This window comes from Prionailurus bengalensis, chromosome B3, assembly GCF_016509475.1.
Source record: "Prionailurus bengalensis isolate Pbe53 chromosome B3, Fcat_Pben_1.1_paternal_pri, whole genome shotgun sequence".
NCBI lineage: Eukaryota > Metazoa > Chordata > Mammalia > Carnivora > Felidae > Prionailurus > Prionailurus bengalensis.
In genome coordinates, this window is record NC_057355.1 from 43188777 (window position 1) to 43212622 (window position 23846).

The 23846-nt window shown below is 36.1% G+C and overlaps 1 protein-coding gene across 4 annotated transcripts in view; it reads left to right on the plus strand.

Annotated features, from left to right (window-relative positions):
• VPS13C (vacuolar protein sorting 13 homolog C) overlaps positions 1-22170 on the plus strand; it is a 209766-nt gene extending 187596 nt beyond the window's left edge. For 2 of the 4 annotated variants that reach the window (XM_043555278.1, XM_043555277.1), the window contains 5 exons: positions 480-594; positions 5472-5560; positions 17974-18097; positions 19555-19635; positions 19951-22170. In XM_043555278.1, coding sequence (XP_043411213.1) covers positions 480-594; positions 5472-5560; positions 17974-18097; positions 19555-19635; positions 19951-20052 — 511 coding nt within the window. In that variant the 3' untranslated portion in view covers positions 20053-22170. Of the gene's footprint in view, positions 1-479; positions 595-1347; positions 2516-5471; positions 5561-17973; positions 18098-19554; positions 19636-19950 lie in introns of those variants that run through there. The other 2 variants (XM_043555280.1, XM_043555279.1) reach the window with 1 other exon arrangement.
• Positions 22171-23846: the final 1676 nt, after the last annotated feature.

Genomic DNA, 23846 nt, shown 5'->3' on the forward strand with positions numbered 1-23846 from the left:
TATGGACTTATGGTTGCTAGGAATACATAAATAAGTTAAATACTTTGCCTGCTCTTAAGAGTGTTAAATTCTGACTGAAAGCGCTTACAGATTCACAAGGTGGAGTGCCGCCGGAAAGGAGTAAGAGGAGACAGTTTTTATGGTTCAGTTTCTCTTGTGTTCAACAAATGTTTATTAGTATCTACTATATGCCAGGCCCTGTTCTAGATGTCGAGGATACAAAGAGTGGACAAGTTAGTCCCTGCCTTTGTTATTTTGATATTTTCTTTTCTTTAAGAAAAGGGGGGGTGGGAATTGGAGTCGGACAGACTTGTTTATAATACTTGTCGCATAATAATGGACCGGGTTATTTAAAATCACTCTTTTTATCAAATATTGGTACAATATGGAATGTGGTACAGTATTTAATATACATATATATTTGTATTATTTTGAAAGATTCTCACATATTTTTTGTGCTTATTCTGCTGCCTTTACAGGGCAGCAGAGTCAACTGAGGAAGTGTCCAGGCTCCGACCCCCTCGTTTCATCCACGAGGATGGCATCATTCGCCCATATGAAAGACAGGAATCCGAGGGCTACGATTTATTTGAGGTATAAATTCTGTTCTTCATGGTCACGGGTAAAATTTAATATTAAAGATTTCTAGGACGAGGATTCCATGGGTGGTTCTTAAAGTTCCTGATTCATGAACTTCTTGTAAGGATTATACAGGGAACATGGTTTGTAGAGTAGAATTTTATTGTTTATTTTTTTTTTTGTTTTAGCATAATGTTTTAAATGGGAATAACGTCATTTTTTTTTTTTTTTTCTGCACAGGAACAAAGCTTTTTTGTGCAGAAAGCAAAGCGTTAAAAGAAGTCTTAGGCTTTATTACTGTTTGTGTGGTAGCTCATTTAGTTAACACTGTTAACTTTGGTCTCCTGCTTTATAGCTAATTATAGGAATCCCACTGCTTCCTTTTCTCCCAGCCAAATTAATTTATTTGGACTACTCTGTAAATCTAGATTTATTCAGGTAAACAGAAGCTGGAGGAAAGAAGAAAAAAGATTATGTATAATTATAATCTTTTTAAACCTTAAAAATGTTTTAAGGTGGATTTTTTTTGGTTTTTATTTTAGTTTTAACTTTACTGCTTTTAAATAATATATACATATGTAAATTGCTTTTCTCCCTTGACTGGATTCCCCCACCCCGCAAAAAAAAATTTATTAATATTTTCCTACTTTGACTTCAAAGTAAAATGACTCTCCATTGTTCTTAGCCTTTGGTTTTTATTGTATGTTGATACATTTTATCTTCCTGCATGCTTCTAACTTTATTTTCTTTCTTTTTCTGCCTACACAGCAAGAACTGGAAATACAGGAGTAAATGTTTCCTATGCTACTACTTGATTTCATCCTTAAAAATCAAAACAAACTGTGGTATTAATTGACTGTCTTTGATTTATTTAGATTGATTGTTCATTTTAATTAAGTTTTCTTTACAACTCTCACCTCTCTCTCAACTTATTGTACTGGCTCAACTACAAATTAGAATGGTGGTATCCCTGATAATACTGTACAGGAATAAGAGATTAATATGAAATATTAAAGGATGTAGGAAATTAACTCCCTTCTTTTTTTAGTTGGTGAAAAACTTATATTGAGTTCAGAGGCAGACAATTTTACTGTCATTTTGAAAGTTTTATCTTTTCTTATGGTATTCATGTACTTTCAGGTAAATCAGAAAAATAAGAACAATTCTTATGTCCAATCTGTTATGTGTTCTTTCTATCTGTGAGTCCTGATGATGGAATGACCTAACGATGTTTCACACAGCACCCCAATTTACTCAATTTATGGGGCTGTTAACTGGGGCTTATGTTTTAATAATTGAAATACAAGTTGCTGTTGGTCTGTCCTTAGACCTCAAGGAAGCATTGAGACATGAATTTTGAGAACATGTGCCCTTAATCTCTTTTTTTCTTTTTTTTAACCTCTCAGTACTCTTGCTGGACAAATAGCAATCATTTTATAATGATGTTACATAAATATCAGCCCTTGGCATTTTTACTTTTCAAAACTTGAATCTCCTTGTTGATTATGCTTATTTCACAATTACTAGTTTTACTTAATATAAATAAAAGTTGAACGTGTAATTAGGCAAATTATTTATGTGTCCCTGGAATTTATAGCTATCTTTAGTTTTAAAAACCAATCCTTTTTAAGCTTTTAAGTTTTTAAAGAGGATTTGTTATCTTAGTGAGAACAAAATAATTATAAACTATCATTTTGAAATTAGTACCCTCATAGTTAGTTTTCGAAGTAAATTGCAGTTTGATTTCTTATGATAAATGATAGAAATGTTTGATTTGACTTAACAGCATCTTATCTAGCAGTTTTCATCCTTCTCCCCGAAATTGAAACCAAAATATAAACTTACATTTAATGTGTCATTCATTTGAAGAGAGTGAAACTGCTAACGTATAACTGTTCAGTTGGATTATATATTTTTTAAATTGTCGTTACCAAAAGAAGTAATTGAATGCTTATTTAATACAAGCACTTTAAAGAAGAAAAAATGACACCCAAAGATCAGCCTAAAACTGTAGCTGACAGACTCTTCTTGTGCCTAGATAATTGAGGGTTGGCAAAAATGTCACCGCATGTACAATTTCTGAGAACCAAGCACAATAACTAATCAAGATGCTGTCTTAAATCATCACTAATAATTACCCTTCCTTCTTAGGTAAAAGTAACGATTTTTAATTTTCTTGGATATATTGCAATTTTATGAGTCTTTTGGGAAATTGTATAACTTGTTTACATTTTTTTCTTATTGTTTACCTTTTGTTTAGTTCTTTACGTTAGTAACCTTGTGATTTCCCTTTTTTCAACTGCATGTCTAGAAGCACAAAATTCAAGTAACTTTTATTATTTTAGCTAAATATATCTCTGATTTATTAGTTTTTGTTATTATATCAGACAACATTTTAAAGTTTAATATATTATTGTAGTTACTGGAAAAACTAAAATGATTGTACATTAATTAGAGGACTTGCTAATTTTTTCCATAGGTGACAGGAGTAGGCATGGATAGTTAAATTTAGGCTGTTTGATCCCTTGCCTATCTTGCTGTAATCACTTAGGTATGAAGTATTTATTGATTATCTAGACTGTGCTGGATATACAAAAGAAATGAAAACTTTAGTCCTTCAGGGACCAAGTATAACAAAACTTGTTATCGGGGTAAATATTAAAGAACACTGGAGTGTAAAATTATTCCCTCCTATCCCTCTTACTATAATATGGATACATTCTAAATAATTTATTTGGGAATCTTTTCATTTACCCCATTTTCTTTTTCTCTTGAGTATTGCTCTGTATTTTTTCACTAAGCTTTCAAAATTACTAAATCATACACTGTGTTTTCATAGGATATACTTTTCTGCTTCACCCTTATTCTCCTAAGATACTGTTCACACATGCGCATATATATATATATGTATATATATACATGCACACATGTATATATATATGCACACACACATATATATATATGGCCAGTTTTTATTTAATATTCACATATTAAATATTGTGAATATTATTTCACATACTTGTGTTCACATACTTGTGACTATATGATATTTAAAATGATGTCTGTTGCTTTTTTATTTTAATTACATTTTTCCATGTTCATAGAAATGCTTCACTCTTAATTCTTGCATTACCATCTATTGAGGTAACCTTCTAGTGTGTATTTGATCATTCCAAGTTGTTGGGATTAAAGATGCTTCTGTTATTTTACTAACACTAATAATTCTGTGATAAACATCCTTATAAATATTGTTTTTTCATATATTATTTCCTTAGAATTTACTTGAAAATCTTGAATGCTTTTGCTAGATATTGTAAATCTATTCTTCTGCTGCCATCTGTGACTGAATATCTTAATCTGAATCTCAGAGTGTAGTGGATTTTAGTAGTGCTTAAAATAGTTTCTGGTAGTGTAGTGTGGTGATACATTGCCCTTTAAAGGCTTTCAGTGGTTCAAAGCACAATACCCTGATAAACTAGTGAAAGTGCATACAAAATGGGAAGTGGGTAGTATTTCTTTTACATTGCATCTCAAATCTAAATATTTTAACATTTAAATTTCAAAGCTGAAAATAAGTGTATTGAATTGTTATATTCATTTCCCATTTTTCTTTATTATAGAATTTAAGGTATAAATATTGAAAGATTTTGGCTAATTCTCACAGGCAGGATGTGAAACAAGTGACTTAAATTCCACTTGTCTCTGAGACTCGTTCTGAAGATGAGATCCTGTTTCTTTGGGGATTCATCTTTGTTCATGGCTTTTCATAACTGTCAAGGAATAACTGAACCAAGGATTTTCTAAAAATGTGTATTTAAGCATTGAAATAATAACAAATGTGCTTTCTCTGCTTGTGATTATTATTAGGTTATCCTTTTAATAATATTGATGTTGTATTCTTGGTTATAAATGTTATGGTCTTGTTTATTAGGTATGTTTATGTTCTGTAGTTTCATATACATTATATCATCTGATCTTTAATCGTGCATTATAGATAATGTCAATGATATTTCATTAGCATTAGCTATAAAAAATAACTGTTTTTAATGTGTGCCAATTCAAATCACAATAGTTTGGAGATAGTTGAAATGAAAATAAATGTATTTTAATGTGCTATTTATACTTGAATTATTTATGCTTGTTAATTGTCTTTAGCAATAAATTGTGCCAGCTATTTGAAATCTTAGAAATTCTTCATGTTTGTATTAATATTGACATAATATTTTCTTTTTTATCAAGAATATAATTTGGTGTATACATTGGCTTTTCATGCATGTTTAATCTATAAGACCACATAATTCAAAAACATTAAATATCAGTTCTCTTGGAATTTTATTATTGTGGTATATTTATCTCTCTGTAAATCAGTGATTCTTCACCTTTGAGAAGGGTCACAGACCACTTGAAAAAATCTGATGAAAAATACGAACCATCCTTTGAAAAAAGTTGCAAAACCACATTTTCAAAATTTTATAGTCTATTTTAGAGGGTTCATAGACCTTCCAGGTCCTTCCTTGGACCCAAGGTTAAGAACCCCTGTAATGTTAATGTCACACTTTTATATTTGCATAGATTATATTCCGTTAATGAAAATGTGTGATTATTTCCGGTAGATATTTTTAAACTGCTGAGTTATCACAGAATGAGGTATATTTTATCAGAAGATCACTTAGTAAGTATTTAATACAGATTTGTCATTTAAGGCACAGTTGAAGTTAATTTATAAATGTGCTATGAATATTTTTCTAGTTTCATGTGCCAATATTGTGTTTTTCTTTCTAATAATTCTTTTTCCTAACTAGCACTGTTACTATAATAAACTAATACACAGTATTGGAAATACTATTTGGATGCATGTACTACACAAATCTTGAGTCTTGTTTTCTTTTCAGAATCATGTTAAAAGGTTAGAAGGAGAGACTTATCGATGCCACTGTGCTATTTCTGGAAGCAAGAAGACAATCCTTATGGTTACAAATAGGTATTAACTTCAAGTGATATTTTTTCAAATGCAAACTATATAGATGATAAGAATTTTGAAAACTATCGTGGCAGAGGGTTTGGAGAACTATACTTAAATTACAAGATGTTCATTGTCAGTGAATCACAAAGATACACTCTAGATGGGTCCTTTGAGGTTGTCTGTTCCAACCCTCTCATTTTGGAGATGTTGAAACTGAGGGTCAGCATGTATCCCAGTTACACCACTACTGAGAGATGGAGTCTAGAATGGACTCCATATGTATAGCAGTCATATGTTACATGTGAATTGTAAATCCAGCTATGGAAGCTGAATTCATGAATGATTTTTTCTTAGTAGGTTTTATTTTAGATGATGAGAACACCTTTTTTAAGGATGGTATTACTTCTGTGTGTTTTTTTCCAATTTTTTCTAAGTATTTTGGGAGTGGTAGATAATTTTTCCAAATGTAAGAACTTGGACTACAGTACGTTTATTTTCCTGAGATTTATCCTACATCACTTACTCCAAAATGGCTAGTATATATTAATAATCTTCAAAACTTTCTTAGTTGTGTATTTCATAGGACCAAGCTAGGGTAGTTACAGTAGACAGAAATCTGAATTAGATTCTTTATTACATTGAAATATATTTGAATGGGAAGGAGAGAAAGTAAGACTAACATGACAGGATTTTGACTTAAACCATGAGCTTTTTCAGTGAGTCAACTAGTTGTATGGTGTGTCCATAAAGTAAAAATATTCACAGAACAATCTAAAAAGCATTTTTTACTGATTGGACAAGTAATCACTTATTTTTTATGCCCACAATTTTATAGTGTGTCCATTTATTAGGCCAAAAACAATGTTTGTTTGTATCATATATTGTACTTAGCTTCAATAGCAGTGTGTTAATTCATTTTAAAATTGTGTATCTTTTATGTAATTCATTACTAGGTAATGGAAATCAGGGGTTTTTTGAGGGGTTGTTTCTGGTAATACTTAATACTTTATTTTTTTTTTTAAGCCATCCTCATCAATTTTATTTTTTTTATTTTTTTTATATATATATATATGAAATTTATTGACCAATTGGTTTCCATACAACACCCAGTGCTCATCCCAAAAGGTGCCCTCCTCAATACCCATCACCCACCCTCCCCTCCCTCCCACCCCCCATCAACCCTTAGTTTGTTCTCAGTTTTTAACAGTCTCTTATGCTTTGGCTCTCTCCCACTCTAACCTCTTTTTTTTTTTTTTTTCCTTCCCCTCCCCCATGGGTTCCTGTTAAGTTTCTCAGGATCCACATAAGAGTGAAACCATATGGTATCTGTCTTTCTCTGTATGGCTTATTTCACTTAGCATCACACTCTCCAGTTCCATCCATGTTTCTACAAAAGGCCATATTTCATTTTTTCTCATTGCCACGTAATATTCCATTGTGTATATAAACCACAATTTCTTTATCCATTCATCAGTTGGTGGACATTTAGGCTCTTTCCATAATTTGGCTATTGTTGAGAGTGCTGCTATGAACATTGGGGTACAAGTGCCCCTATGCATCAGCACTCCTGTATCCCTTGGATAAATTCCTAGCAGTGCTATTGCTGGGTCATAGGGTAGGTCTATTTTTAATTTTCTGAGGAACCTCCACACTGCTTTCCAGAGCAGCTGCACCAATTTGCATTCCCACCAACAGTGCAAGAGGGTTCCCGTTTCTCCACATCCTCTCCAGCATCTATAGTCTCCTGATTTGTTCATTTTGGCCACTCTGACTGGCGTGAGGTGATACCTGAGTGTGGTTTTGATTTGTATTTCCCTGATAAGGAGCGACGCTGAACATCTTTTCATGTGCCTGTTGGCCATCTGGATGTCTTCTTTAGAGAAGTGTCTATTCATGTTTTCTGCCCATTTCTTCACTGGGTTATTTGTTTTTCGGGTGTGGAGTTTGGTGAGCTCTTTATAGATTTTAGATACTAGCCCTTTGTCCGATACGTCATTTGCAAATATCTTTTCCCATTCTTTTGGTTGCCTTTTAGTTTTGTTGGTTGTTTCCTTGGCTGTGCAGAAGCTTTTTATCTTCATAAGGTCCCAGTAATTCACTTTTGCTTTTAATTCCCTTGCCTTTGGGGATGTGTCGAGTAAGAGATTGCTACGGCTGAGGTCAGAGAGGTCTTTTCCTGCTTTCTCCTCTAAGGTTTTGATGGTTTCCTGTCTCACATTTAGGTCCTTTATCCATTTTGAGTTTATTTTTGTGAATGGTGTGAGAAAGTGGTCTAGTTTCAACCTTCTGCATGTTGCTGTCCAGTTCTCCCAGCACCATTTGTTAAAGAGGCTGTCTTTTTTCCATTGGATGTTCTTTCCTGCTTTGTCAAAGATGAGTTGGCCATACGTTTGTGGGTCTAATTCTGGGGTTTCTATTCTATTCCATTGGTCTATGTGTCTGTTTTGGTGCCAATACCATGCTGTCTTGATGATGACAGCTTTGTAGTAGAGGCTAAAGTCTGGGATTGTGATGCCTCCTGCTTTGGTCTTCTTCTTCAAAATTCCTTTGGCTATTCGGGGCCTTTTGTGGTTCCATATGAATTTTAGGATGGCTTGTTCTAGTTTCGAGAAGAATGCTGGTGCAATTTTGATTGGGATTGCATTGAATGTGTAGATAGCTTTGGATAGTATTGACATTTTGACAATATTTATTTTTCCAATCCATGAGCAGGGAATGTCTTTCCATTTCTTTAAATCTTCTTCAATTACCTTCATAAGCTTTCTATAGTTTTCAGCATATAGATCCTTTACATCTTTGGTTAGATTTATTCCTAGGTATTCTATGCTTCTTGGTGTAATTGTGAATGAGATCAGTTTCTTTATTTGTCTTTCTGTTGCTTCATTGTTAGTGTATAAGAATGCTACTGATTTCTGTACATTGATTTTGTATCCTGCAACTTTGCTGAATTCATGTATCAGTTCTAGCAGACTTTTAGTGGAGTCTATCGGATTTTCCATGTATAATATCATGTCATCTGCAAAAAGCGAAAGCTTGACTTCATCTTTGCCAATTTTGATGCCTTTGATTTCCTTTTGTTGTCTGATTGCTGATGCTAGAACTTCCAGCACTATGTTAAACAACAGCGGTGAGAGTGGGCATCCCTGTCGTGTTCCTGATCTCAGGGAAAAAGCTCTCAGTTTTTCCCCGTTGAGGATGATGTTAGCTGTGGGCTTTTCATAAATGGCTTTTATGATCTTTAAGTATGTTCCTTCTATCCCGACTTTCTCAAGGGTTTTTATTAAGAAAGGGTGCTGGATTTTGCCAAAGGCCTTTTCTGCATCGATTGACAGGATCATATGGTTCTTCTCTTTTTTTTTGTTAATGTGATGTATCACGTTGATTGATTTGCGAATGTTGAACCAGCCCTGCATCCCAGGAATGAATCCCACTTGATCATGGTGAATAATTCTTTTTATATGCCGTTGAATTCGATTTGCTAGTATCTTATTGAGAATTTTTGCATCCATATTCATCAGGGATATTGGCCTGTAGTTCTCTTTTTTTACTGGGTCTCTGTCTGGTTTAGGAATCAAAGTAATACTGGCTTCATAGAATGAGTCTGGAAGTTTTCCTTCCCTTTCTATTTCTTGGAATAGCTTGAGAAGGATAGGTATTATCTCTGCTTGAGACGTCTGGTAGAACTCCCCTGGGAAGCCATCTGGTCCTGGACTCTTATTTCTTGGGAGATTTTTGATAACCGATTCAATTTCTTCGCTGGTTATGGGTCTGTTCAAGCTTTCTATTTCCTCCTGATTGAGTTTTGGAAGAGTGTGGGTGTTCAGGAATTTGTCCATTTCTTCCAGGTTTTCCAGTTTGTTGGCATATAATTTTTCATAGTATTCCCTGATAATTGTTTGTATCTCTGAGGGATTGGTTGTAATAATTCCATTTTCATTCATGATTTTATCTATTTGGGTCATCTCCCTTTTCTTTTTGAGAAGCCTGGCTAGAGGTTTGTCAATTTTGTTTATTTTTTCAAAAAACCAACTCTTGGTTTCGTTGATCTGCTCTACAGTTTTTTTAGCTTCTGTATTGTTTATTTCTGCTCTGATCTTTATTATTTCTCTTCTTCTGCTGGGTTTAGGCTGCCTTTGCTGTTCTGCTTCTACTTCCTTTAGGTGTGCTGTTAGATTTTGTATTTGGGATTTTTCTTGTTTCTTGAGATAGGCCTGGATGGCAATGTATTTTCCTCTCAGGACTGCCTTTGCTGCGTCCCAAAGCGTTTGGATTGTTGTATTTTCATTTTCATTTGTTTCCATATATTTTTTAATTTCTTCTCTAATTGCCTGGTTTACCCACTCATTCGTTAGTAGGGTGTTCTTTAACCTCCATGCTTTTGGAGGTTTTCCAGACTTTTTTCTGTGGTTGATTTCAAGCTTCATAGCATTGTGGTCTGAAAGTATGCATGGTATTATTTCAATTCTGGTAAACTTATGAAGGGCTGTTTTGTGACCCAGTATATGATCTATCTTGGAGAATGTTCCATGTGCACTCGAGAAGAAAGTATATTCTGTTGCTTTGGGATGCAGAGTTCTAAATATATCTGTCAAGTCCATCTGATCCAGTGTCTCATTCAGGGCCCTTGTTTCTTTATTGACTGTGTGTCTAGATGATCTATCCATTTCTGTAAGTGGGGTGTTAAAGTCCCCTGCAATTACCACATTCTTATCGATAAGGTTGCTTATGTTTATGAGTAATTGTTTTATATATTTGGGGGCTCCGGTATTCGGCGCATAGACATTTATAATTGTTAGCTCTTCCTGATGGATAGACCCTGTAACTATTATATAATGTCCTTCTTCATCTCTTGTTACAGCCTTTAATTTAAAGTCTAGTTTGTCTGATATACGTATGGCTACTCCAGCTTTCTTTTGGCTTTCAGTAGCATGGTAAATAGTTCTCCATCCCCTCACTCTCAATCTGAAGGTGTCCTCAGGTCTAAAATGAGTCTCTTGTAGACAGCAAATAGATGGGTCTTGTTTTTTTATCTATTCTGATACCCTATGTCTTTCGGTTGGCGCATTTAATCCATTTACATTCAGTGTTATTATAGAAAGATATGGGTTTAGAATCATTGTGATGTCTGTATGTTTTATGCTTGTAGTGATGTCTCTGGGACTTTGTCTCACAGGGTCCCCCTTAGGATCTCTTGTAGGGCTGGTTTAGTGGTGACAAATTCCTTCAGTTTTTGTTTGTTTGGGAAGACCTTTATCTCTCCTTCTATTCTAAATGACAGACTTGCTGGATAAAGGATTCTAGGCTGCATATTTTTTCTGTCTAGCACACTGAAAATCTCGTGCCAATTCTTTCTGGCCTGCCAAGTTTCAAAAGAGAGATCAGTCACGAGTCTTATAGATCTCCCTTTATATGTGAGGGCACGTTTACTCCTTGCTGCTTTCAGAATTTTCTCTTTATCCTTGTATTTTGCCAGTTTCACTATGATATGTCGTGCAGAAGATCGATTCAAGTTCCGTCTGAAGGGAGTTCTCTGTGCCTCTTGGATTTCAATGCCTTTTTCCTTCCCCAATTCAGGGAAGTTTTCAGCTATTATTTCTTCAAATACCCCTTCAGCACCTTTCTCTCTCTCTTCTTCCTCTGGGATACCAATTATGCGTATATTATTTCTTTTTAGTGTATCACTTAGTTCCCTAATTTTCCCCTCATACTCCTGGATTTTTTTATCTCTCTTTTTCTCAGCTTCCTCTTTTTCCATAACTTTATCTTCTAGTTCACCTATTCTCTCCTCTGCCTCTTCAATCCGAGCCGTGGTGGTTTCCATTTTGTTTTGCATTGCATTTAAAGCGTTTTTCAGCTCCTCGTGACTGTTCCTTAGTCCCTTGATCTCTGTAGCAAGAGATTCTCTGCTGTCCTGTATACTGTTTTCAAGCCCAGCGATTAATTTTATGACTATTATTCTAAATTCACTTTCTGTTATATTATTTAAATCCTTTTTGATCAGCTCATTAGCTGTTGATATTTCCTGGAGGTTTTTTTGAGGGGAATTCTTCCATTTTGTCATTTTGGATAGTCCCTGGAGTGGTGCGGACCTGCAGGGCACTTCCCCTGTGCTGTGGTGTATAACTGGAGTTGGTGGGCGGGGCCGCAGTCCGACCTGATGTCTGCCCCCAGCCCACCGCTGGGGCCACAGTCAGACTTGTGTGTGCCTTCTCTTCCCCTCTCCTAGGGGCGGGATTCACTGTGGGTTGGCGTGGCCCATCTGGGCTACTTGCACACTGCCAGGCTTGTGGTGCTGGGGATCTGGCGTATTAGCTGGGGTGGGTAGGCAAGGTGCACAGGGGCAGGAGGGGCGGGCTTAGCTCGCTTCTCCTTAGGTGATCCACTTCAGGAGGGGCCCTGTGGCAGCGGGAGGGAGTCAGATCCGCTGCCGGAGGTTTGGCTCAGCAGAAGCACAGAGTTGGGTGTTTGCACGGAGCGAGCAATTTCCCTGGCAGGAACCGGTTCCCTTTGGGATTTTGGCTGGGGGATGGGCGGGGGAGATGGCGCTGGCGAGCGCCTTTGTTCCCCACCAAACTGAGCTCTGTTGTCCGGGGGCTCAGCAGCTCTCCCTCCCTTTGTCCTCCAGCCTTCCCGCTTTCCGAGCAGAGCTGCTAACTTATGTCCTCCCAGACGCTAAGTCGCGCTTGCTGTCAGAACACAGTCTGTCAGGCCCCTCCGCTTTTGCCAGCCAGACTCGGGGGCTCTGCTTGGCCGGCGAGCCGCCCCTCCGCCCCGGCTCTCTCCCGCCAGTCCGTGGAGCGCGCACCGCCTCTCCGCCCTTCCTACCCTCTTCCGTGGGCCTCTCGTCTGCGCTTGGCTCCAGAGACTCTGTTCTGGTAATCCTCTGGTGGTTTTCTGGGTTATTTAGGCAGGTGTAGGTGGAATCTAAGTGATCAGCAGGACGCGCGGTGAGCCCAGCGTCCTCCTACGCCGCCATCCTCCCCTCCTCCCCAATACTTAATACTTTAAAACTTGTTTGATTTAGGCATTTTTGGGGACTATTACTGTGCACATTATATACTTGGTTTTTCTTCAAGTAAAATGAAAAATCATAGTAATTTTAAATCTGGTCGCTCACAGAGCTTTTTGGGAGGCAGTTAGCAAAATATTCCTGACCAGTACAGTGACTTAGTCTCCTTGTAGCTTTAGAAGACTCTAGCAGGAATTTCTTTGATTGAAGTAATTATCATTATGCTGATCTGTTTTACCTTTAATGCTTACTTAAAAATGGCATTTTGTCTAAAATTGGTGTTTTAAAAAATAACTCTTTTATTGCTAGAGTTATGCTTATTCATTATATTTGATACAGATCAGGAATCAACAGACTTTCTTTAAGGGACAGATAGCAAATATTTAGGCTTTAAGGGCTATACTATTTCCCAGGTACTTAGCTTCACCTTGATTTGGCTCACAGCATAGTTTGCCCACCCCTGATAAAGACAATAATTTAAAGGATGGAAATAAAGTAACCGTAATTATGGTTTGTCTAGAACAGAACTGGTCTGTACTTTCGTCCCAATGAAATTTTTAGTAGCTATCCCTTTCATTCTTAAAAATGTCCTGGTTTGAATCATAAATTATGATAGCCCCTAAAAATAGCCTTTACCAGCAATCCCACCAGCCAGCTGGTATATCTCATTTTTACATTATACATATTTTGTAAAAACTATGTACAAAAAATATATTATGTATATGTAACTAACTTAGGTTGTTCACCTAACAATGTATTATGATCATCTTCCCAAACCATTAGATATTCTTTGACAACATGATTTCTAATGACTATACAATATTGTATTTATGGCTATACTATAAGTTTTTCAAATGCTACCTTACTATTTGATAACCAGTTTTTTCCTTCTGAATACTGTATTATTATAAGCACATCTTTGCAGCTGAGTCTTCTTGCAGCTAAGTCTATAATTATTTTCTTAGGATAAGTTATAATCAATGCGATTGCTGATTTAAAAATTGTGAAGGTTTTTGAGGCCCTGTCTATTGCCAAGTTGTTTTGTCAGAACAGTTGTAATTGTTTGTTTTTTTTTTACATACAACTAACAGTACAAGAGAATGCACTTTATTTTGTCTGTTTTCCTAAGACTAGTGTTCTCATTTAAACTTTTTGGGTTTTGCTAACTTAATGGGCAGAAAATAATTCTTTGTTTTAATTAGCACTTGTTTGATTGCTAATGAGTATGAACATTTTAATATATTCATCATCTATGTATATTTTCTATTCTATGAATTGCTTTTTCATATCCTTTCTCATTTTTTGTTTTTTTCTTACTGAATTGAAATAGCATTTTGTAAGTTAATATTATCCCTTTTTACCCAATGTATTATTAATATTTTCATGATTATTTTTTGAGTTTTCCAATATAAAGGGCTTTTAATTTTTTCATACTGAAATTCATCCAAAATTTGGTCTCATTTTTTTTCTTATCAGTTTTTAGGAAAAAATATGAGTTCTCATGATCCAAATTTATTAGGCTATATCTCCACTAATTAATCCTAATTCCAGCTTAGTATTTTATTTTAGTAATCTTCATTAGGAAATTGTTCTCCAAACAGACATTTTTTTTTTTTAACCATCTGTGTTATTCTGTGTTGGCTGCTATAACAAAAATACTATAGATAGGTGACTTAAACTACAAACAATTATTTCACTCCATTCTGGAGGCTGGGAAGTCCAAGATCAAGGTGCCAGCGGATTCTGTGTGTGGTGAGGGCTCACTTCCTGGTTCATAGATGGCTGTCTTCTTGCTATGTCCTCACATGGCAAAAGGGGTGAGGGTGTTTTCTCAGGCCTCTTTTATAATGGCACTGATACCAATGCTGAGGGCTCCGCCCTCATGACCTAATCACCTCCCAAAGGCTCCAACTCTAAATGCCATCACAGTGGAGTTAGGATTCCATGTATGATTTGGGTGAGGAGGTAAACATTCAGACCATTACACTAGCAGTGTCTAACAGAAATAGGGACACAGATAAAAGTTGTATCTCTGTCCGTTCCTCCTCTAAAAGAGGGACCTAAACATCAGTGGTCTCACAGTGTGCTAGAGGCTAAGATAAAGTGATAAATAGAGACTCTGAAGACAGGAAAACCTCTCAGTCCAGTAAGGTGAGAACCAAGGTGTTATGGGGAAGGTGTTAGGGAGAAGGTACTTGAGCTGTGTCTTGTGGAGTATGGATTTTTCATATAGGTAAACAGCAGGCAATCAGAAGCATAAAACATGAAAATATGGCACTTGGAATAATAAGATCATGTGAAATGGCTGGATTGTAGGATGTTTGTAGGGAATCACTGGGAGATGAAAGAAGCCATAGGTGTCTGCTCATGACGTCTGAAGGGTATAGATTTTATCATTAATGTGATGGAAGAGTATTAATTTTTTAAAAAGTATAGACATTTTATTGCTCATTGACCCAGCTTTTCACATAAAGGTATATGCACATTGTACACACATGTCTTTTTTAAATTCCCATTGCGACTTGTACACAAGGACTAATATGATGAAGTTTGCAGTTTAGAAGAATCTCTGGCAGCAGTTTGAATGCTGAATTGGAGAAGGATCAGAATGGAGACAGGGAGACCAGTTAGAGACTGGTTAGTTTTCTATTGTTGCACAGAAAATTACCGTAGAATTAGCACCTTAAAACAACACAAATTTACTATCTCACAATTTCCCTGGGTCTGGAGTCAGCGATGGCATGTCTGGGCTCTCTGCTCAGGGTCTCACAGGCTGAAATCAAGGCATAAGGCTTCCTTCCTGAAGGAAGGAAGTGGAAAGGATCCACTGCTAAGCTCATTTAATGTTGTTGGCAGGATTCACTTCCCTGTACTTGTAGGACTAATACCCCAGTTTCCTAGATCTCTGTCAGCTAGGCACCTGCTATTACCATCTAGAGCCTACCCTCATTTTGGCCATGTGGCTTTCTGCATCTTCAGCCCAGCAACTGCGCTCTGGATTCTCAGTCTCTGACCCAGATTTAAAGGGACCTTGTGGTCAGATCACACCCACGCAGACCAAACTTTTTCTTAAAATCACCTGTGCCTTATAATAAAACCTAAACTTGGGGTTGAAATCCATCATATTAATAGTTGTGAGGGTTATACCAGTCGATAAACCCACATATACTATACGCAGAATCGTGGGGACCATTTTAGAATTCTGTGTACCATAGAGATTGTGGCAGTTACCCTGATAGGAGGTGGTGAGGTCTAAACTAAAAGAATCAAGACAGATAGAAGGAGCAGCCTTGAGAGACCAGAGCTTGGTGACTGATTAAATATAGAAGAGAAGGGAATAAAAGATGACCTTCTGGTTTGGGGCTTAGGTACCGAGGGGGTTGGAGCAAGAGGAAGAGAATGGTAAATGTGGAGCAAGAGGAAGAGAATGAAGGAGATTTAGAGTGGCAGGAGAACACTAATGTTATTGGCCTGGTCAAGAGAGGAAGGAGTTTAAAGACAGTGGGAATGATGAATTTGTATTTGACACAGTGATTTGTAATAGTTATCTGTAACACTTAGCTCTTGTGATTCTCTTCTGGGGCAGGAGGTGGGGGGAAGTGTAATCCACTTTCTAGAGACTGTTTGGAATATGAAGGGGTGTGGAAGGATGTCACAATGATCGGAGGGCCCTACCAAGGCTGGGACTTCGGATGCTGAACTTCCTACAAAGCACAACACAGTCCCAAGTCAGACCCAAATCACAGTAGTTCCTCTGCTTAAAAATACAGTGCTGGGGGTTTATTTTCATTCCCACCCTCCATTGGTTACCTAGTTCATTCATCTTTACCTTCTAAGCATCTGGAATCTAGCTTGCTCTCTTCCCTTCTCACAGCTGCTGCCTTCACTGACATTCTGTTTCCTGGTGGGAGTATTGTAGTAACTTTTTCCTTTGTCTACCCCACCTCTCCTCCCTTGGCCACTAGATCCATGACTCTAAAATAGGAAACTTTATCATGAAAGTTCCCCTTGCCTGTAGGTTAAAGTTAAAATTTATTTAAATGGAAAAAAAATTTTTTAACACAAAAAATTCTGTAAGATCTGGCACTAATTTTCTCACCTCTGTGTATGTCCATCCATCTACAGACCTCAACATTCCTCAAATAAACCTTCCCTTTCTTGTACTGCTGTTTATGTCAGTGATCTGTTCCATTTGTCTAGACTATCATTTTCCTTTTCCACGTAGAGAACTCCTTTCTTTCAAAAATCAGCTTTTAGGGGCGCCTGGGTGGCTCAGTCAGTTGAACGTCCGACTTCGGCTCAGGTAATGATCTCATGGTTCATGAGTTCCAGCCCCACATCGGGCTCTGTGCTGACAGCTCCGAGCCTGGAGCCTGCTTCAGATTCTGTGTCCCCCTCTCTCTCCGCCCCACCCCTGCTTGTGCTCTGTCTCTTTCTGTCTTTCAAAAATGAATAAGCTTAAAAAAAATAAATAAAATAAAAATCAGCTTTTACGCCACATACTTTACCCACATAATCAGTCCCTCTCTTTTGTGCTCCAGAACAATTTTCCACACTGCTATTGCACTCATCTAACTGTGCTGAGATATATATTTACGTGTTTATTTGTCTTCTAACCTATGAGTACCTCTCAGGCAGAAACCGTATCTTTCTTGTTTTTCCAGCACCCTGAATATTTGTAGAATTAACTGTTCCTCTACTTTCCTAATCATGCTCTCTGTAATGGAAACTTTAGAATCAAGTATGGTTCTCTCAGTAATTAATCTGAATCACACACTGGGAAATCAATGTAGATGGCCTTTAAGGACTCTATGATTTTTCTTTTTTTCTTTTTCTTTTTTTAAATTTTTTTTTTTTTTTTTGCTATTGAGTAAAATGGGATACTCTGTGATACAGTACATTAGTGTTAAAGTGTTCAAACCTGATATTTATTAATAGGCCTAAAGTGAAACTTTGCTGACATTTGAGGTTTCTGACATTTCCTGCACATTCTTTCTTGACTGGAAGGCACAGATGATTGACAGTAAAGAGCAATTAATAATTTTCCAAGTGAAACCTTTTCAGGAGCTTCTGCCTTTATTGCTTCCTGGATGAGAGTACAGCCTGTTCCTTATGTGTTTTAAAGATGATTTTAGTATTTCGGTCAGTTTTTAAAAAATTACACTTTTCTGAATTTTGCAAGATTGGCAGAAGGGGAATTTTTGAATGTCTGCTATGTTGGTTGGTAGGGGCCGTATTTGCTCTTTATTTGACAGCTACCTACCTAGACTTTTTTTTAATAGGAAGCGTACCTTTTTTTTTTTTTAAGTGCCAGGTTATATTGTTTACTGAGCTAGTTCCATGTCTGCCATCCAGCAGAGCAAAATATTAGACTAATTGTCTTTATCACCACTTGTATGTTTTGTTTCCTTTTGCAAAACAGGAGAGTGTTGTGTATAAAGGAAGTTGAAATCCTAGGCCATATGTGCATAGACTGGCAGTGTCCATTTGAAGATTTTGTGTCTCCTCCAAGTGTCCATGGAAACCTGCTAAAAATTTCAGTCAAGGTAAGAATAAATGAGTTGCATGTTCAGAGCCAAGAATTTGTTAAGTGAGTGGAAACCAGTGCTTTCTGGCTCTCTTTTACAGTTAACAACACAGAGTGTTTGAAGGATCATGGTGAGGATGATGATGATGATACTATTATAATAATAACGTGAAGTATAAGGAAAGATGTGTTATAATCACTTATTTGTGTACTGTATTTTTTTGACAGTCCTTGATTGTGTTGAGTGAAATATCAATTCTGTTCAATGAAAGAATTAGGATGTTGATACTTCCTTTTTGGCAGAATAAAGCATTAGTAAATAGAATATTTTTTCTAATGTCATATGAATAACTATGTTTGCTGTAATCTTAGATGCTTCTGGAAAGATTACCTTTTTTAGGTTTTTATAAATTAGATTATTATAAATATTTTATCTGAAACACTCATGTTTTATTATAGTTGGCACTTACAAAATACTAATACAATTTAAGTATATAATACTTTCATGTCTTTCTGTCCCATCATTTTCCAAGAAAGAACTTTTTAATTACATAGCAAGTAATTAGCAGAATTGATGCCCTCACCTTTTGCTTAGTTCTCAGACTCACTTTGAAATGTATAATTTTTATTATATATGATATATTGTAAATTTATTTTCACCCCTTAAAAAAACACCACAAATTGTCATTCTAAGAATGGTAACTACTAGAGTATGTATTTTCTTCTAAGCAGTAATGATGTTCTATTATTAAAACCATCTAAGATGGTAACTACTAGAGTATGTATTTTCTTCTAAGCAGTAATGATGTTCTCTCTATTATTAAAACCATCTGAAAACTATTTATCATAAAATTTAGTAGTTAGAGATGTAGGTACTTTTATCCTTTAATTTATGTTTTCTTTTCATAGAAGCTCACAGATAAAAGAAATTGCGAAACAGTACCATTTTGTTTTTCAGCCTTGCCTCCTTGTAGAGTGTCAAAATCGAAAGAGCCTCTTGGTATATGAAACATAGTTTTCAGACTAGGAAAGACTGTGTCACTCTGCATATATATTACAGGCTCCTGGGTTATCACTCTTCTTTCACATCCGTGGTGAAAATTGACTCAGTGTGTTTTACATTATATAAGAATTTTATCTATCAGCCAAGGAAATGAAGGAAGGATTTTTTGATTTGTCAGATGTGGTGAGTTAACAAGTGCTGTTTCTGTAGGCTATTTATCATAGCCTGTAGAAAGTCATTATTTTATACAGATAGTTGTGTAGTCATCCGATTTCATAAATTCTAACAGCTCACACATACGGAACCACTAGCCTTGTACCAAAATGATTTAGTATTTATCATACCTGAATAGGTATATTTCATTAGTCTACTTGTTATAAAATAGAGTTTACATTTAAGCATGCAATTAAAAGTTAGGATTTTTTTTCTTCCCCAGAATAATTTTTCTTCTGTCATTGTTTCTTTTGAAACAGGAGCAGAGTCTGTTCCACAAAAAAGACAGTGCCAGTCATGGCTGCCGGCACATTTATCTGCAGGACAACGCCACAGCAGAGGTAAACAATTTATTTTAAAGAATGGCCCTTAATTTTTTAGCTGAAAGATTTTTTTAATCTGTTATAATAATACCCATTATTTCTCTCAAAAGATCTTCCAGTTATAACTCTGGATGGATATGTAAGCTTAAAATAATATATTGCAGGCTTAATGGAGCAGAAGCGTCTTATTTTGCATTGCCTGTTTGGATTGTGTATTCTTATCCTCTGCTGTCGGACCTGTGTGGAGAGCTTCATTTCTTGATTTTAGACCTTTCTCCTTCACATGAGCCCGTACTTGTCTTTACCATTCATAACAAATATTTTATTTTACAGAGAGTATGTAATGCCATTGGTGATGCACAGTCAATGAGACACCAGCAAAAATTGATGAAGCAATCATCACTGAAACTTCTCAGGCCCCAGACACCATTTTAGTCACAGATCCCAGGGGGCTGCTACTGGGAGAAAAACCAACCATCAGTCTTGTCTATAAATCACTCTTTTTTATCTTGCTAAAGAGAATTTTTCAAGCTATACTGTAGTTTTAGAATTATTTTCCAGGATAGTGTTGGATTTTCCATTTTTTCCCTTTACTTTTGACTCTAATTTTGTAACTCTGTGTTGTCAGCAATTCACTTTTCTGCACTGCCACTCAAATGAGTCAGACCCTCAAAGAAATATCACTTTAAACCCAGAATGAAATTTCCATTAATGTTTAAATTGTGAAACAAAGGGCACTGGGCTTGTTTTTAATTAAAGTTCTTGTTGAAGAATAAGAAAAGAGCTTTGAATGACTATTGTTCTTTAGGAGGTTTTGGACAAACCTTTGGACAGATACTGGGTATTTTATTTAGGGGTAATTTATTCAATAATTGAACTGAGATAATATTTTGGGGCAGCCAGGTAATTGACTGAAGAAAAGCCAGTGAAGGAAGAAATGACATGTTTCCTATTTTCTTTTCATGTTATTTTTCTCCTAATAAAACATGTTTTCCTTTGGTGCTTACTTTTCTTCCTTGCATTACAGTATAAATGCATATGGAAAATCAAATCTTAAAATATCTGTGGTCCGCTCTGTAACGTAGCATTCATGAAACTTTTGAAATTATTTACATGCTCTTTCAAGAGGAACTTAAATGGCACAATTATAACTTGATGCATGAAAATATTGTACTTTAAGTTTTTCAAGACTCAGAAATCTGAAAAGCTCAATATTTCTATATTCTTAGAGATTGTTTTTTAATAAATTGAAAGATTTTTAAGGGCATCATAAATTAATACTTAATGCATAGTTTGAAATGTATTTTAAATACTTACAGAAAGAATGAAAAAGTTAATTGTGTATATAGTAAAATAAGGCATATATAAGAACACTGTAGAAAATAACTGGTCATTGTGTCTTTTGAGGGAGCAAGCCTGTGAGAATCTGTTCGGCACAGTAATATTTTTGTCGTTTCCACACCTCACTTACGCTGACCAGAGATATACTGCCTACAAAAGCTTTTTTAAAAATGCTTAGAAACATCTGACTTCGGCTCTGGTGATGATCTTGCAGCTCATGCGTTCAAGCCGCACGTCAGGCTCTGTGCTGAAAGCTGGAGCCTGGAACCTGCTTTAGATTCTGTGTCTCCCTCTCTCTCTGCCCCTCCCCTGCTTGCACTTTGTCTCTCTCTCTCTCTCTCTCTCTCTCTCTCTCTCTCTCTCTCTCTCATACACACACACACACACACACAAATAAATAAACATTAAAAAAAATTTTTTTAATGCTTAGAAGTATTTAATTTCCTTGAATGAATAGTTACATTTGCTTCTGGTTTTTACATGGCATTTATTTCAAATCACTAAATTCATGATGGAATGAAGATGTGGATATACTTGGTTTGCTCTGTTTTTGTTGATGTGTGGTAAAGTTTCTACTATCTTTATGTTTTTAAAGACCAGCCTTAAATCTTTTTAGTTATTGTTTACTGTAGACTCTAGAAAGAGGATATAATAACTAATGCCCTAAATATTTGATCTCTGATATGGAATGGTGGTCTTTGCCTTTTCAACATCTTTTTTTTTTTCTGTGAAGGAAAGTGTCATGTATAAAACTTCCAGCCTTAAACAGAATTTCTGCATCAGTGGTTAATTGCAATTTATTAAATGGAGCATTATAAACAGAATTTCACAGCAAATGTGCTCGTATTCTGTGTCTTTAAAGCAGACTTAATCAGGAATTCGAGATATCTGATTATATGTCTCATATGAATCACAGCTATTGACAATGTCCTAAATATTTAAGTAAATCATATTGTACTGATGGCATGTACAAAAAACATTGAACTAAAAGAATTCATAGAAATATTATAAATTCACCATCTCAGTTGGCATAGAAATAAACTGTCAAATATATGTAACATTTTAATTTGATTTAATCCCCTGAGACCGAAATAATTCATTGGTAAAGTGTGATGTCTTTTGTATTTTTAAAAATGCTTTCAGAGTCATTTACTTGTGTAGGAACTGAAAGAAATAAAACGTTTGGTGCATTGTTTACAAGGGTGAAAACTTTGTGGGTTTGTGTTAAATGTTCAAATAACATTTATTCTACTTTATCTTTCCCTTTTCCTCTTCCAGTCCTGTCATAGGGAGAAGTTAAATTAATAGTTAGGGAGCACTTAAAAAATGCTAGTTAGGGAAAGGCTTTGCTGAAAGGTACTGAGTCCCTTTACCACCCTGGAGATCTCTGGCACAGGTCTTCAATTGGGGGTGGGGGCGGAGAATACAGAGAATGTATTTGACGAGGGCCCAACTCCTCCACTTTGCAATCCTGGGCTGCTTTTGCACTGGGGCTGTGCCTTCTGTGGTTTCTATTAGTTACTGACGGTGCAAGGCAAGGGTACGAGGGCAGGTCCATTCCTGGGAGACAGGAATTCCTCTGATAGCTGACTGGCTTGAAGACTTTTCAATGGCCTTGCAGAACCTTTCTTAGGTTGCATGATAGTCTGGGAGGCTTCTACCAGGTCTGTTCCTCTCCTCTACCCTCCTTCTATTCCCTTCCTGGGAGAGACTACAAATCTGAAGGCTATCCCGGTACTGAATTAGTCAATAGGAAGAACAGGTGCATGGTTGTGTACTGTCGCAAAGTGGGGGCATCAAAATAAGAAAGAAAAAGTGCGTAGATGTGTAGACCAAAGCTTCATGTGAACATCTGATCTAGGGTGAATTTACTTACATGTGTTTCAAGAATTTTCAATTATGTATGCGAGAGGACACTTTTTTTTTTTTAATTGGCCCTTTAGGCCTCTAAGTGTATTGATCTGGTGCTGCCTCCATCTGTATTTTTAAGTGTTCCACATGCATTTCTAAGGCACAGCCAGGACTAAAAATTAATGTTCTAGACTGGAAACAATTAAAGAAGAGTTCTACAAATATCAGTGCCAATTAAAATAGAGAGCTGTAGTTACTACCAGAGCTATAAGAACCATCTTTCTACTGAGGAGAAAACCAAAGATGCTTGAAGAATAGGAGATTATTCATATCACAGATCACCTATCCTTGAGGTACAGGTCCTTTTGGTTGTAAATGACTGCCAGAATGTCCACTAATAGTGATGAAATTGGGTTTAATGCATGTATGTATTGGTTCTGAAAAGAAATGGAAACTCACTGGAGCAGAGAGGGAACACATTTTCCTTGGTAATTGTGCCTATAGGAAGAATTTCGGCTTATTCTTGGATTCATGCTTGAAAGTATTTTGAGTTACAAGGCTATATCATTCAAATACTTAACATTGAGCTGAAAAAACCCTTAGAAAGGCTTTTTGTTTGGTTGGTTTTTATATACAACAGACCCACCATCCCTTACCAAATTTTTTAAAAGTTCTGGAAACTAAAAAGGTTTGCATAAATTTGAGGTAAAGATATTTGACAGAAAGTTCTGAACTTGAACTGACAGGAGACTAATTTTGGCATTTATTATATTTGGTAGAAATGAGTTGGGCTGTAGCAAATTTAATATATAGGATTATGGGGTATGGCTCCAGATTTCACTGGAGATATATGAAGCATATTGTCTTTCTAAAACTTAAAAACCTTTGTATTCTGAAACACATCTGGCCAAAGAGTTTCAGATAAGACAATGTAGATCTGTATACCCTCAAAATTATCTATCTATTAAAGTTGCTTTCTGAATTTTAGAAATAAACTATAGGAGGAGCAACTGAATTTTCTTCTACTTCAGACCATG